General features: G+C 53.6%; 1 protein-coding gene and 1 long non-coding RNA gene across 4 annotated transcripts in view; one reads left to right on the forward strand and one right to left on the reverse strand.

Annotated features, from left to right (window-relative positions):
- The first annotated feature begins 560 nt into the window (after positions 1 to 560).
- Positions 561 to 6,250, forward strand: LOC130257876 (uncharacterized). Its single transcript, XR_008841394.1, has 3 exons — positions 561 to 644; positions 5,663 to 5,866; positions 6,115 to 6,250. It is a non-coding gene; the product is annotated as an uncharacterized LOC130257876 (long non-coding RNA).
- Positions 6,251 to 6,552: 302 nt separating this feature from the next.
- The window catches only part of ZFHX3 (zinc finger homeobox 3), a 125,189-nt gene continuing 118,339 nt past the window's right edge, over positions 6,553 to 13,402 (reverse strand). For all 3 annotated transcript variants that reach the window (XM_056500462.1, XM_056500463.1, XM_056500461.1), the window contains exon 10: positions 6,553 to 11,628. In XM_056500462.1, the coding sequence (XP_056356437.1) occupies positions 10,076 to 11,628 (1,553 nt within the window). In that variant the 3' untranslated portion in view covers positions 6,553 to 10,075. The remainder of the gene's footprint in view (positions 11,629 to 13,402) is intronic.

The raw sequence follows: 13,402 nt of genomic DNA on the forward strand, positions 1-13,402 counted from the left end.
AGCAGCAGCCCATAAATCTATTAGCAGTGAACTGTCAATGTCCCACATACCCGGGTAATTTGTTAATTCAGAGCTGGGGCTCTTTTTTCACTAGACCTTGTAAACTCCTTTTTGAAACATCAATAAACCATCTGCTTTGACTTGTTAATCAAACGACTTTATTCAGTCCAAAGCAATTTTTTCCTAATAAAAACAGAGTATTTATCTCCATGGCTATAATAGAGGATTGTTTTCAACTGTTCACTTATAGTTAAGAAGCACATTTAGTTTGGATTGATTTCCAATGCTTCGGTCATATCTTGTCACTTCCCATTTCTTACACACAGCATCTCAGTTTAGCTCCCTAGCAGGGAAAGCACAGCCTGCCCCAGTCAGCGCTGGGAGTGGCACCAGGGGAGCAGTAACCAGCAGCAGAAAGGTCGTGGAAATCAAACTTCAAAGAGCTGAACACATCCTTGTCAGCTCTTGGGCCGCTCCCAGCTTTTCCCAGCCTTTTCCTGCAGCTGCACCTGCCTGGTTCCCACCTCCTCCCAGCCAGCACAGGATTCCACCTGGGACATCTCCAGGTGCCGTTCCCTTGCTGTGGGTCCTGCCAAGGCTGTCGAGAAAAATCTTGGCACAGTGCCCTCCAAACTTCTTCACTGGTAGCAGCTGGTGGTGAGGGGTCCTGGGGTGGGTGGACACGGGGCTGTGGGGGATGGACAGGGGCTGTGGGGGGTGGACAGGGGCTGTGGGGGGTGGACACAGAACTGTGGTGGGTGGACAGGGGCTGTGGGGGGTGGACAGGGGCTGTGGGGGGTGGATACAGAACTGTGGTGGGTGGACAGGGGCTGTGGGGGGTGGACAGGGGCTGTGGGGGGTGGACAGGGGCTGTGGGGGGCTCTCAGTGCCTGCCTGCTGCCCCCCAGAGCACAGACTGCCTGCATGGCCATTGCCGAGGCCATGGTGGCATTGGCCACATTCCTTCCCGCTGCCCAAGGCACAGGGAAGGTTTTGGGGAGATCATTTGGGTTAGTGAAGGATGCAGTTCATGGTGCAGCGCAGAGGGGGAGATGCTGGGCAGGGGAGCTGGGGGCTGCATTAGGGAAGGGAAGGAAAGGAAAGGAAAGTGTGTTCAGCCTGGCCGGTGGTTTCCCTCCAGCCGTTTGTCACCTCTGCAGCAGGAGAGGAGCTCCGGCAGCTGCAGCCCTGCCCAGCTGCACGGCTGGGTGACACGGTGGCTCTCGGGGCTCAGAGCTGTGCCCTCGTGTCCCACGGAGCGCTGTGACCCGGGCTGGGCTGGGATCCTTCCAGGGGTGGCACAGGCAGCAGGAGCGGCCACGAGCCCGCTGTGGCCGTGGCGCTGTAGCTGTGCACAGCTGGGGCTGTGCCAGGACACATCTGGGCAGGGAGGGCTGTCCCCAGCCCACCAAGGCATGTCAGGCCAGGACAGCATCCAGCCCTGCAGGCCGGCCCAGCTCTGCCTTGCTGCAGCTCAGGGAGCTCAGTCTGCCCACCCAGACTGATCCTAACCAGGCTCTGCCCGTCAAACACCTGCTTCAGGCTGAGGAACTGCAGATCTGCCTGAAGCACGCCCAGCAAACACCTGTCCCGACACACAGAGTGAGCCCTGCGGGCAGAGCAGAGCTCAGCTCCCCAGCAGAGCCCAGTGCCCAGCACCCCTGTCCATGGTCACTGGGGTCACTGGGATCAGCGGGGTCAGCGGGGTCAGTGGGGTCAGTGGGGTCAGTGGGATCTGCTCTGCTCTGCAAGGACACTCGGGGGCCAGGCTCTGTCCAGCCCAGTCCCAGCCCAGTCCAGCCCAGTCCCAGCCCAGTCCAGGCTCTGTCCAGCCCAGTCCAGGTTCTGTCCAGCCCAGTCCCAGCCCTGTCCAGCCCAGTCCCAGCTCTGTCCAGTCCAGTCCAGCCCAGTCCAGCCCTGTCCAGCCCAGTCCCATCTCTGTCCAGCCCTGTCCAGCCCAGCCAGGCTCTGTCCAGCCCAGTGCCAGCTCAGCCCAGCCCAGTCCCGGCTGTGTCCAGCCCAGCTCTGTCCAGCCCTGTCCAGTCCCAGCCCTGTCCCCAGCTCAGCTCCCCCCACCCGCAGCTCCCCGGGAGCGGATTCAGCAGCCCCAGCCCCGTCCGAGCCCCACGGGGAAGGGGCAGCGAAACAAAGTCATTTATATAATGTATCTCCCCGCTGAGCTCCTAATGGCTGCCGCTTTTGTTCTGCAGTGCCTGCCTGGCTGTGATGGGCAGGAAGCCGCAGTCTCCCTTTGTTCCACGGCCTTATTCAGCAATTTAGATCCATCATAAAAATCAAATATGCATGTTGCAATCGCCTTGCGTAAAACAGCTTCAATTTTCGCCTTTCTTTAATTGAACTCCATGGGAGAAAGAGGCAGGGCTGGGGAGCAAGGGGCAGCAGGAGAAGCGCTTTGTGTTTTTGTTCAGCGGGCTGTGAAAATGGGTAGTAATGAAAATACAGAATTTTTATCTTTGCCTCATTATTAAAAAAAAAAAAAAAAAAAAAATGGACAGAAATCCTTGATAAGGGCTCCCTGGCAGAGGACAGTGTGTGGGGAGCAGCCTGCTTTCCCTGTGCTGTGGGCTGGCAGGCTCGGGGCCGGGGGATCGGGGTGGCCTCCGGCTCCTGGCAGGGAATGGGGACAGAGCCGCTGCTGTGACACACCAGGCTGGGCTGGCACACCGCGGCTCTGCTGCTCTATCCCGGAGAGCCAAGGTGCTGTTCTGCTGAGAGCAGCACACACCTACCCGGGCTGCCCGCACCCTGCTCTGCCGGCACGGTCCTGCTGCTGGCCAGGGCTGGGGCAGCGCTGCACAAGGTGCCAGACGGGATTTCCTCCCACGCACTGCAAGCCACAGCGCTGGGTGATGCAGGACGGAGCTGAGGTGGGGCAGCCCCGCTGACCCAGCGCTGCTGGGCTGGGGTGGCACCAGGGGCTCGGGGAGGGGTCACTGGGACAGCAGGGCACGGGCACCGTGCAGATGCTGGTGTGTGCACAAGTGTGTGTGTGTGTGTCTGTGTGTGTGTGTGTGTGTGTGCTGTGTGTGTGTGTGTGTGTGTGTGTGTGTGTCTGTGTGTGTGTGTGTGTGTGTGTGTCTGTGTGTCTGTGTGTGTGAGTGTGTGTGTGTGTCTGAGTGTGTGTGTCTGTGTGTGTGTGTGTGTGTGTGTGTGTCTGTGTGTGTGTGTCTGTGTGTCTGTGTGTGTCTGTGTGTCTGTGTGTGTGTGTGTCTGTGTGTGTCTGTGTGTGTGTCTGTGTGTGTGTGTGTGTCTGTGTGTGTGTCTGTGTGTGTGTGTGTGTGTCTGTGTGTGTGTGTCTGTGTGTGTGTCTGTGTGTGTGTGTGTCTGTGTGTCTGTGTGTGTGTGTGTGTCTGTGTGTGTGTGTCTGTGTGTGTCTGTGTGTGTGTGTGTGTGTGTGTCTGTCTGTGTCTGTGTGTGTGTGTGTGTGTGTGTGTGTGTCTGTCTGTGTCTGTGTGTGTGTGTCTGTGTGTCTGTGTGTGTCTGTGTGTGTGTGTGTGTCTGTCTGTGTCTGTGTGTGTGTGTGTGTGTGTGTGTGTGTGTGTGTGTGTGTGTGTCTGTCTGTGTGTGTCTGTGTGTGTGTGTGTGTGTGTGTGTGTGTGTGTGTCTGTCTATGTCTGTGTGTGTGTGTGTGTGTGTCTGTGTGTGTGTGTGTGTGTGTGTGTGTGTGTGTCTGTGTGTGTGTGTGTGTGTCTGTGTGTCTGTGTGTCTGTGTGTGCTGTGTGTGTGTGTGTGTGTGTGTGTGTGTGTGTGTCTGTGTGTGTGTGTCTGTGTGTCTGTGAGCTGTGTGCTGCCCGGTGTGTGTGTGTGTGTGTGTCTGTGTCTGTGTGTGTGTGTGTGTGTCTCTGTGTGTGTGTGTGCTGTGTGTGTGTGCTGTGTCTGTGTGTGTGTGTGTGTGCTGTGTGTGCTGTGTGTGTGTGTGTGTGTGTGTGTGTGTGTGTGTGCTGTGTGTCTGTGTGTCTGTGTGTCTGTGTGTCTCTGTCTGTGCAGGTGTGCACCCAGCCCAGCCAGCAGTGGTTTGCCTGAGAACCCCCTCCCCCACGCAGAGAAAAAAACCTTTTTTGCTGTGACAATTCAATATAATTGAAAGTTTGCTTAGGAAAGAGAGTCTTTTTAACAGAACATGCTCACAGCCGAATCGATATGAATTATACGGCACAGAAGATGCCTAGGGTATTAAAACATTAATTAAGTAACATCATGCTCCCATCTAACCAAGAGCACAATAGCATTGATAGGTACCACTGTCTGTTCTCTGGGGCAGTGGGAAGTCTCTCCTCTGTCACACAGAGGCTGAGGGAGACTGGAGATCCTCGGGCTGTGGCTCCTCCCCAGCTCAGCTGTCCCTTGGGATGGGCACAGCGGTGTCCCCTGCCCTGTGCCCTGTGAAAGGAGCCTGTGCCTGCTCGGCTGCCTCTCGTTTCTGGGGACAAGCCACCAGAGCCAGCCCCACGTGGCCCTGCCAGGGGGCTTGTGAGGTGCCAGGAGCTGAGGCTGAGCTGCCCTGGGAGCCGAGCAGTGGCTGTGCCCAGGCAGCAGCGGCTGCAGCAGCTCCCACCAGCCGGGGACGGACACACTGATGCCACAAAACACCAAAATAGAAAGTCATTGGAGTGAAATCAGTGACTTCACCACATCCCCTCTGGCAGAGCGTTAATTAAAATGACTCTCTAGTGCTTTAGATCATCAGGTGTACCTTGTTAACGAGCTTGGAACAGAGAACCAGCTCCACACTGGAGGTGAAGCGCTCATGGAATTAACCCTTCGCCACTGCTGGCACAGCCCAGCCCGGTGGCACTTCCAGCACATCCCTCTGTGCTGGGGACATCTCAGCAGCCTTCCAGTGTCCCTCAGCCAAGTGTGACATGGGCCCTGCCTGGTCCGTGGGGACCTGGCCACAGGAGTGGCTCTGCCAGCTCCAAATGCAGCTCCAAACCATCAGCTAGGCAGGTCCTGCTATGGTTGTATAAATATGTATTTTTTGGCCTGTAAGAGTGCTCTAGTGAGAGCTGAATCTCTTTGAGGTGATGGCAATGAAAGGTCATTAAGAATCACTCCCAGCTTTCTCTCACCAGAATCACTGCATGGAAAAACCTTTTAATTCCTACCAGAGGCTTGCACAATTCCCATGGATGGGCTGCTCTGTGCAGGATGCTGCACAGAGGTTTTTAGTTTGCAGCTTGTGCAGCTACTCGAGGCCATTTACACCTTCCTGAACATAACGAGGCACTTCCTCAAGCGTGGCTGTTTTACAGTGGAATTCAACCCAAGAATAAATAGCAACATTATATAATAAACTTACAAACCGGCTGGTCCCGGAGCAGGAGATGTGCAAACCCCAGCAGCAGGAGGGTCACGTGGGTGACCCCGTCACTGCCACAGTCCTGTCTGCCCTGTAAAACAGCAGGATGGAGTTTTCCTATTAATAAAGCCCCAGCCAGCTGAGAGACAATCCAGATCCCCGTCTGCTCAGGCTCCTGCCAGAAGAACAGTGCCCAGGCCAGGGCCAGGCCAGGCAGCCTGGCCAGAAGAGTTACAGGAGCCCTGAGCTGCAGCGTGCCCTTGGCCCTGGGGCAGGGGCTGGGCTGACCCCCACAGCATCCAGAACCGCAGGGACCCTGGTGATTTTGACTTTCCTTTGCAGTTCAGGGCCAGTGGAGCCCAGGCCCGTCAGTAGGAATGGCAACCAAAGAATGCTCCACACCCCTGGGAGCTGCTGGAATTCCTCCTGTGCCCTTGGAGCTCAGCCCAATCTCCTGAGGAGAGGGAGGGAGGGAGCCCCTCTCTGTCCTGGAAACTGCAGCAAGGACACCCACACTGGCAGCTGCCTGCCCCGCTGCAGTGCTGGGTCTGTTATTTATCGCTGTAGTTATAAACCAGACATGAGCTGTGGCCCGTGACTCCTTTTGGATGTGGTCCCTGTTAGGGAATTTCAAGCCTTTTCTGCTGCAAGGGGCAATTTTTTGGCAAGAGAACTGTGTACTGAACACTCAGCAGTTCCTCTGGGCTCCCTCCCTGCTGCAGGGAGTCACCACTTACCTACTCACCTGCATCTTCCTCTGATCTACCAGCAGAAACAGATGTGACTTTTTTTAGTTCACAGGTTTCAGGATGGACCATCAAGGCACTGCACCTTCCCTTGAACCATCCACTCCAGAACCAGGAATCCTCCTGCAGTCACTCCACAGAATCAAAGGCACTCTCGGTGTCCTTTCCACACACGAAGCATCCCAAAGCCGCCCGGGCCGGCTCAGTGCTGCGGCTGGAGCGGGCACTCGGCCAGCCCTGCAGGGAGGAGGGGACGCTGCAGGGACACGCCACAGCACGGGGACACGCCAGGCCATGCCCCTCGTGCCCCGGGCACACACCCACCCAACACGGACCCAGCGCCGCGCACGCGGGACAGCGACACTGGAGCTTTTGCTCATTTTTTTTTTTAATGTATCACAATGAGCAGGAAACATACGTGATGAAATAGTTCCAAAGGAGTATATTCAATTACCATCTACAGTCAACTCAACTATGACAACAAAGTCTTTTGTGACAAGTTTTTTTTAGAGTTTTGAAAGTTCCATGTGGTTGTTTTCTGTCAGTCTCATGTATTTTGGTACAGTTCGAGATCAGCATTGTTACAGTAACAAAAAAGCTAACAAGACTACAGTATAGAAAAACACCAAGAACATCATTTTTGGTTTCACTTGCTCTAGTTTTTGTACATTGCAAAGGCTGTTCATAACCCTCTTCACCTTATTTATGCTTTCTGTTCTACCCAAACTCGCCCCCCCCCCCCAAATAAAAACAAAAAAATAGTCAAAGTTTTGTTTCACAGTGGGCAGTATCAGCGCCAACCAAGCGACCAACCAACAACCAAGCGACCGACTGACTGACCAACCAACCGACCAACCAACCAACCAACCAACCCAACTTCTGCTTCTATTTAAAAGCTTTTTTTTTTTTTTTTAAAGCAAAATATATTTTGGTGAGCGTGCTGGCTGTGTCCACCCACCTCGTCCCCCACCAGTCCCAGGTGGCCCCGCACACCCCTGATGCTTCTCTTTATTCTCAATTGTATCAAACTTTGGCCATCTTCACCACTTAAAAAAGCTTTTTATTAAAAATAAAACAGAAACCCGCTTAATGCTAAGTCTGAAGAGTTTTCCTGGTGCCCAGGCTGGCCCTGCCCTGCCGCTCGCTGGAAAGGCCACGCGTGGGCTGGGGGTGGCCGCGGGTCCCGGAGGAGGAGGAGGCAACCTCGCACTGAAATAGTCTCTAGAAACATTTAGAAAAAATACGAGGAAATGAATTTATAAAACCTTTTAGTGGGTGGGAAGGAGGAGGGGGAAGGAGGAGAGAGAAATTGCACTATGACCAAGCAATATAATTAAAAAAACGAAACAAAACAAGACGTAAGAAAAGGATTTCCAAAAGAGACCTTGCGGAATCGGACAGATAAAGCTTGTGTTAAACCAGGAACTGGCATCACAGAGAGAATCCAAAACAAAACAAAACAAAAAAATTTCTATATGATACAGACAGAGTAACATACAACAGTTAAATGGCAAAAAATATATATATATATTTCATAGAATTACAAACAAGATAAAATAATGGAAAAAAAAAAACTGTACAACTTTAGAATTTAAAAAATGTTCATCTCAAACACAGGGAGAAATACAAGAACTTCTGTTAAAGAAAACAGTTTGTTAAAACAGCAAACGCTCCGTGGGTACGTGGTTCTGTTTTTGACACCTTATGCTACAGCTGGGTCCCGGGAGGAACATCCGGTGGTTCGCGCTTTAGTATCAACTACTTAAAAAACAATTAAAAAAGGAATTTGCACTGTGCATTAGCCTAGTCAGAAATATGTACAACAGTTCAGGATCTAGTCTTTCATCAAACTAAAACCAAAACTCCATAAAAATATAAGTGTCCCGCTAGGAGCCGGAGGCGCTCGTGCCGGGCGCTGCAGTCTCTGGGGAGCGGCTTCGCCCGCAGCGGCGGCCGAGGAACCTGCTCACAGTCTGCCAACTCCCTTCCCAAGCAGGAGCAGGATCACGATGGTGGGCAGAAGGCTCTCGTGCTTTTGGGCAGAGGAAACGTGGTGGAGAGAGGTTGTTTCTGTTGGCATTTGGTTATGGAAGGGAACAGCAAAGCATCTACGTCTCCAAAATCTACATTTTAGCAGCATAAAGTTTTCCTTTCAGAGTCTGGGCCGGCTGAGGTGCGTGCGGGCTGGGGGCCGGGGGCTCCCTGAGCCTGGCACCCTCTGCTGCCACGGAGAGATCTTGGGAAGAGAAACCTGCCTGGGGTGCACTGGGTGCTCGCTAAGAGTTGTCTCTCTGCTTGCAGAAGAAGCACAGATAACAACCTGGGTACGTTTTTTTATTCTTTATTTAAACTTAGACTTGTTTGTTTAAATCAGAAACAAATTCTCAAGTAAAAAGAATCCTTTTTGCTCATTCTGCACCAGTGGTGAAGGGTATGTCTTTGGATTTTATTTAAAGCATGAATTTTCTTTAGAGAAAAAAATGTAACAAAACCTTTTTTTTTTTTTTTTTTCCAAAAGAAGGAACAGAGTGCAGCCTAATTACACAAACAGAACCGATGCTCAGAGGTCAGGAACAGAGTCTTTGAAGCATTTACAAAATGAGTAAAGGAAGAGGGGAAGAAAAAGAGAAGAAAAAAAGAGAAACGGAAAATAAGAATAAAATAAGTGCACAAGGGTAACAGACATAGGTAAATCGCATGTATATGCCTTAAAAAGTTTCAAACCCCCAACAAAAAATATTCTGCAAGGGATCCTACTGACCCCCAAAACCCTTTGAACTTCTTTCTTTAGTTTTTATAAAATAATTATGCAACCACCCTCTAAGAAATGAAGGTAGCAACCATAAGTGGAAGATTACAGGATGGGGACGGGGATAAAGGTACAAAGGGGAGAAAAGCTCAGGCGAGTCGATGGATCGCAATCTATCTGTCTAGGAATGAACAAGACAACATCAAATGAGAAGCCGTCAGCTGGACCATACAAAAGCTAAATGTACACAAAAGGGTTTTTTCTTTTAAATCTACCATACTGCTTCAGTTCATTTCCAATGCAACAATCTACTCAACACCAAAAATGGTCATATCTATCATAAATACAGAAAGTCAGTTGTTTTAAAACTTATTTTTTTAAGCTCCAAGTCCTCAACACTCTTTGTGTGGATTTTTTTTTTTTTTCTGAAAAGTGGGAGTGCTTTACTTTTCCCCTTGGAATTGGCTTCAGCAGAAAAGCTACCCTTAAAATCCCCGAAAAGCTAAAGCAGTTCACATTGTTTTTCTCTTGAATACTTTCTGCCCATTTTAAATTAACAAAACCCCCCCTGAAAAACAAACAAAAAAAAACCAACAACAAAAAAAAATCCTTTTCTGGAACAAAACCAAACCAAAACAAAACCCCCAAAACAAACGAAAGAAATTATATATATATGTATATATATATATATATATATATATAAAACAATGATTCTGAAAACAGAACAAAGTGTGAGCGATTGACCTGAGAATAAAAAGACATTACATTTCTTTTTTCTTTTTAGCAAGCCATTGGTATCTGAATGCTAAGATAGCAAGAAATTTAAAACTGTCTCCAGGTGGGCTGCTTTCCCATACAGCGCTGCCGGGCTCTGCTGTGCTATCGAGGGGGACCAGACGGGGCAATGTACAGGGGTGCGAGCTCCGCAGGCGCCAGGAGGCAGCACGGCCTTCGTCTCCCAGACCAACAGTACCTTCCAGAGGACAAATGTAACAGAGTTTTTTTTTTTAATATTTTTTTTATTATTATTTTTTAAAGTTTTATTTTATTAAAAGGAAAGGAAAAAAGAAATGTAAAACCCACCGGCATCGTTATATGGGAAAACAACCCACGCTTTTTCTTTTTTTCTTTTTTCTTTTTTTTTTTTTTTTTGGTTAGAAGCTTTGGAATTGCAGTTAGTCTATTTTTGAAATTGGTTTGTTATTAACTTTTTTTTTTTTTTAATTATTTAAATTCATTTTCATTGTTCATCTTCAAAGCTTACAATCTGAAGGTGTCCATTCCTATGCTAGCTAGACCACTGTCCTTAGGGCAGCCGGGGTCCTGGGGCCCCTCGGCCGGGCTCGCCGGTCCATCTGACTTTTGGCTAAGATCCGTGTCAGACTCCTCCGAATAGTCGTCTGTTGGCATCGAGGGCTGAACCCCTGAGGTGCTGCATGAACTTGAGGTAACCGTTGAAGATGAGGAGAGAGGAGGGAAGGGCGGCGTTGGCGGCGGCCCTGCCGGGGGCCAGGGCGGTCTGGAGGCGTGGGGGGAAGCCGGGGCGGGCCGGGGGGCTGGGGGGCTGTCGTTTGAGTGAGCGGCCGGCTGCGAGGTAGATGCGGTGCTGGGGTCGGGGGGGCAGGCAGAGTGAGGTAATAGACTGGGGTGCTCTTTGGCGTTTCTTGCTGCTCTTGTGATTGTTCGGTGTTTGTGCGGGGCCGACTCGAGATGCTGGCCGAGGGCCTCGTCCCCACACACCGTGCTGTCGCACGCCACGCACTGGTACGAGCCGCTGCCCTGGCCGCTGCCCGTGGGCACGTGAAGCACCATCTCATGCAGGTTCGCCACAGACTGGCCGAAGAAGCAGAGGGACTTCAGGTGGTCGCTGGCCGCCTCCTGGTCGCCGAAGCACGCCTGGCACTTGCGGCAGACCAGCTTGTACTGCACCTTTGGGACGATGAAAGGGTCGCAGAGCGAGTCCGCGCCCTTGCCTTCCGCTTCGGGCTCTTCTTGGGGTTTGGGCAGGAGGGGGGACACCTCGCGGGGTGCGTTCTTCTGCTCTTCTTGCTTGGGGGGTTCTTTGGCAGGGTCTTTGTCCGGGGTGGCAGCCCCCGTGGGGACGGGGGTTTGGCTTCCTTTGGGCTGCTGCGGTTTCTGCTGCTGCTGCTGCTGCTGCTGCTGCTGCTGCTGCTGTCGCTGCTGCTGCTGCAATGCCTCCTGCAGACTCTGCTGGTATTGCTGGTACTGCTGCAGCAGGGAGCCAGGAGACAGCCCCAGCAGCGCCTGGGACAGGGCAGGGCTGTAGGGGAACAGCCCCTCCATGCCGTACATGGGCTGCAGGTACCCGCTCTGCAGGGTGCCGGGGATCTGCGGGGCGTAGTAGGGGGAAAAGCCGGGGACGAAGTACGGAAGGAACTGGCTGGTCAGCAGGGTGGTGGGGTCCGAGTTGAGGGCGGCCTGCAGCGCCTGCAGCTGCGCGGGCTCCACCGCGTACTCCATGGCGGGCAGCGGGGCCGCCAGGCCGCCCGCCGCCGCCTCCCCCTTCTCCTTCTTGGGCCCGGGCGCGGCGTCCCCCTTCCCCTTGGCTGCCTTCTCCTTCTCCTTGGCCTTCTCGCTCTCCTTCTCCTTGCGCGGCGCGGGCGCTGCCTGCGGCTGCGGCTGCGGCGGCGGCTGCGGGGCCGGCGGCTGCTGAGGGGCCGCGCCCTGCGCCGGGCTGGGCGAGCTCAGCGCGGCCGGCGGCGGCTTATTTGGTAATCCGGAGGTGGGGAGGCCGGGTGAAGGGACGCTTGTGCTGGGCAGGCCCATCAGGTTGGGTTTGGGAGAAGTTAAAGCTGCAAGAGGGAGAGAGAGAGAGAGGTCAAGAGTCACTTAGTGCTGGGCAGGCACAAAGCGTGAGGGGGTGACCGAGCCCACCCCACAAGCTGCGGCCATCTCCTCTGCATGAGGGCAGCCGGCCTGAGCTGATGTGCGGCCACAGAACAGCTCACAGAGCCCAGAGCCCAGAGCTCAGAGCCCAGAGCCCAGAGCCCAGAGCCCAGAGCCCAGAGCTCAGAGCACAGAGCCCAGAGCCCAGAGCCCAGAGCCCAGAACACAGAGCCCAGAGCCCAGAACACAGAGCCCAGAGCCCAGCTCACAGAGCCCAGAGCCCAGAGCCCAGAACACAGAGCCCAGAGCCCAGAACACAGAGCCCAGAGCCCAGCTCACAGAGCCCAGAGCCCAGAGCCCAGAGCCCAGAGCCCAGAACACAGAGCCCAGAGCCCAGAGCTCAGAGCACAGAGCCCAGAGCCCAGAACACAGAGCCCAGAGCCCAGAGCCCAGAACACAGAGCCCAGAGCTCAGAGCACAGAGCCCAGAGCCCAGAACACAGAGCCCAGAGCTCAGAGCCCAGAACCCAGAGCCCAGAACACAGAGCCCAGAGCACAGAACACAGAGCCCAGAACACAGAGCCCAGAGCCCAGAGCCCAGAGCCCAGAACACAGAGCCCAGAGCCCAGAGCTCAGAGCACAGAGCCCAGAACACAGAGCCCAGAGCCCAGCTCACAGAGCCCAGAGCTCAGAGCCCAGAGCCCAGAACACAGAGCCCAGAGTCCAGAACACAGAGCCCAGAGCTCAGAGCCCAGAGCCCAGAACACAGAGCCCAGCTCACAGAGCCCAGAGCCCAGAACACAGAGCCCAGAGCTCAGAGCCCAGAGCCCAGAACACAAAACCCAGAACACAGAGCCCAGAGCCCAAAACACAGAGCCCAAAACACAGAGCCCAGAGCCCAGAGCCCAGAGCCCAGAGCCCAGAACACAAAACCCAGAACACAGAGCCCAGAGCCCAAAACACAGAGCCCACAGCCCAGAGCCCAGAGCCCAGAGCCCAGAACACAGAGCCCAGAACACAGAGCCCAGAGCCCAAAACACAGAGCCCAGAGCCCAGCCCTGCAGCCACAGCCCTGGAACCACAGCCCAGCTCACAGAGCCCATAACAGAGAGCCCAGAGCCCAGAACACAGAGACCAGCTCACAGAGCCCAGCCCTGCAGCCACAGCATGGCTCACAGAACCCAGCCCTGCTGCTGCTCCCTCTGCACCACGGCTCCTGTGCCACTCCCTAGGCCCTGCATGGTGGGACATGCATGGACACGTGTGGGCACTCATGGACATGTGTGGGCACGCATGGACACGTGTGGGCACTCATGGATGTGTATGGACACACATGGACATGTCCCCTCAGCCCCCTCAGCCCCACTCCTGCATTGCCTGCTGGCACTGACAGTGATGGGTCCCACCAGCACCGGGATCCCAGCACAGCTGATGTGTTCCCAGCTCCTCTGATTCCCAAATTATTAATACTCCTGTCAGCAACTGCTCTAGCGGGTCCTTGGCCCAAGGGACTCCAGCAGCAGGACAGTACCACACCAAAGGGTGACAACACTCAGCACTGCTCATCTTGTATGAATCTTCACAGATTGAGAAGCCCTCGTCATGGCAACTGGAGACTGAACAGGCTAAACCTAAATTATTTTGTCCTTATTAGACTGATGTTCATGAATCCACAAACCTTTGAAGCAACCCCTTCCTTCCTTCTAATGTCAGGGCTCTGGATGCTCAGTTCTGAGCAATT

The sequence above is a fragment of the Oenanthe melanoleuca genome, chromosome 11 (genome assembly GCF_029582105.1).
Source record: "Oenanthe melanoleuca isolate GR-GAL-2019-014 chromosome 11, OMel1.0, whole genome shotgun sequence".
Taxonomy (NCBI): Eukaryota; Metazoa; Chordata; class Aves; order Passeriformes; family Muscicapidae; genus Oenanthe; species Oenanthe melanoleuca.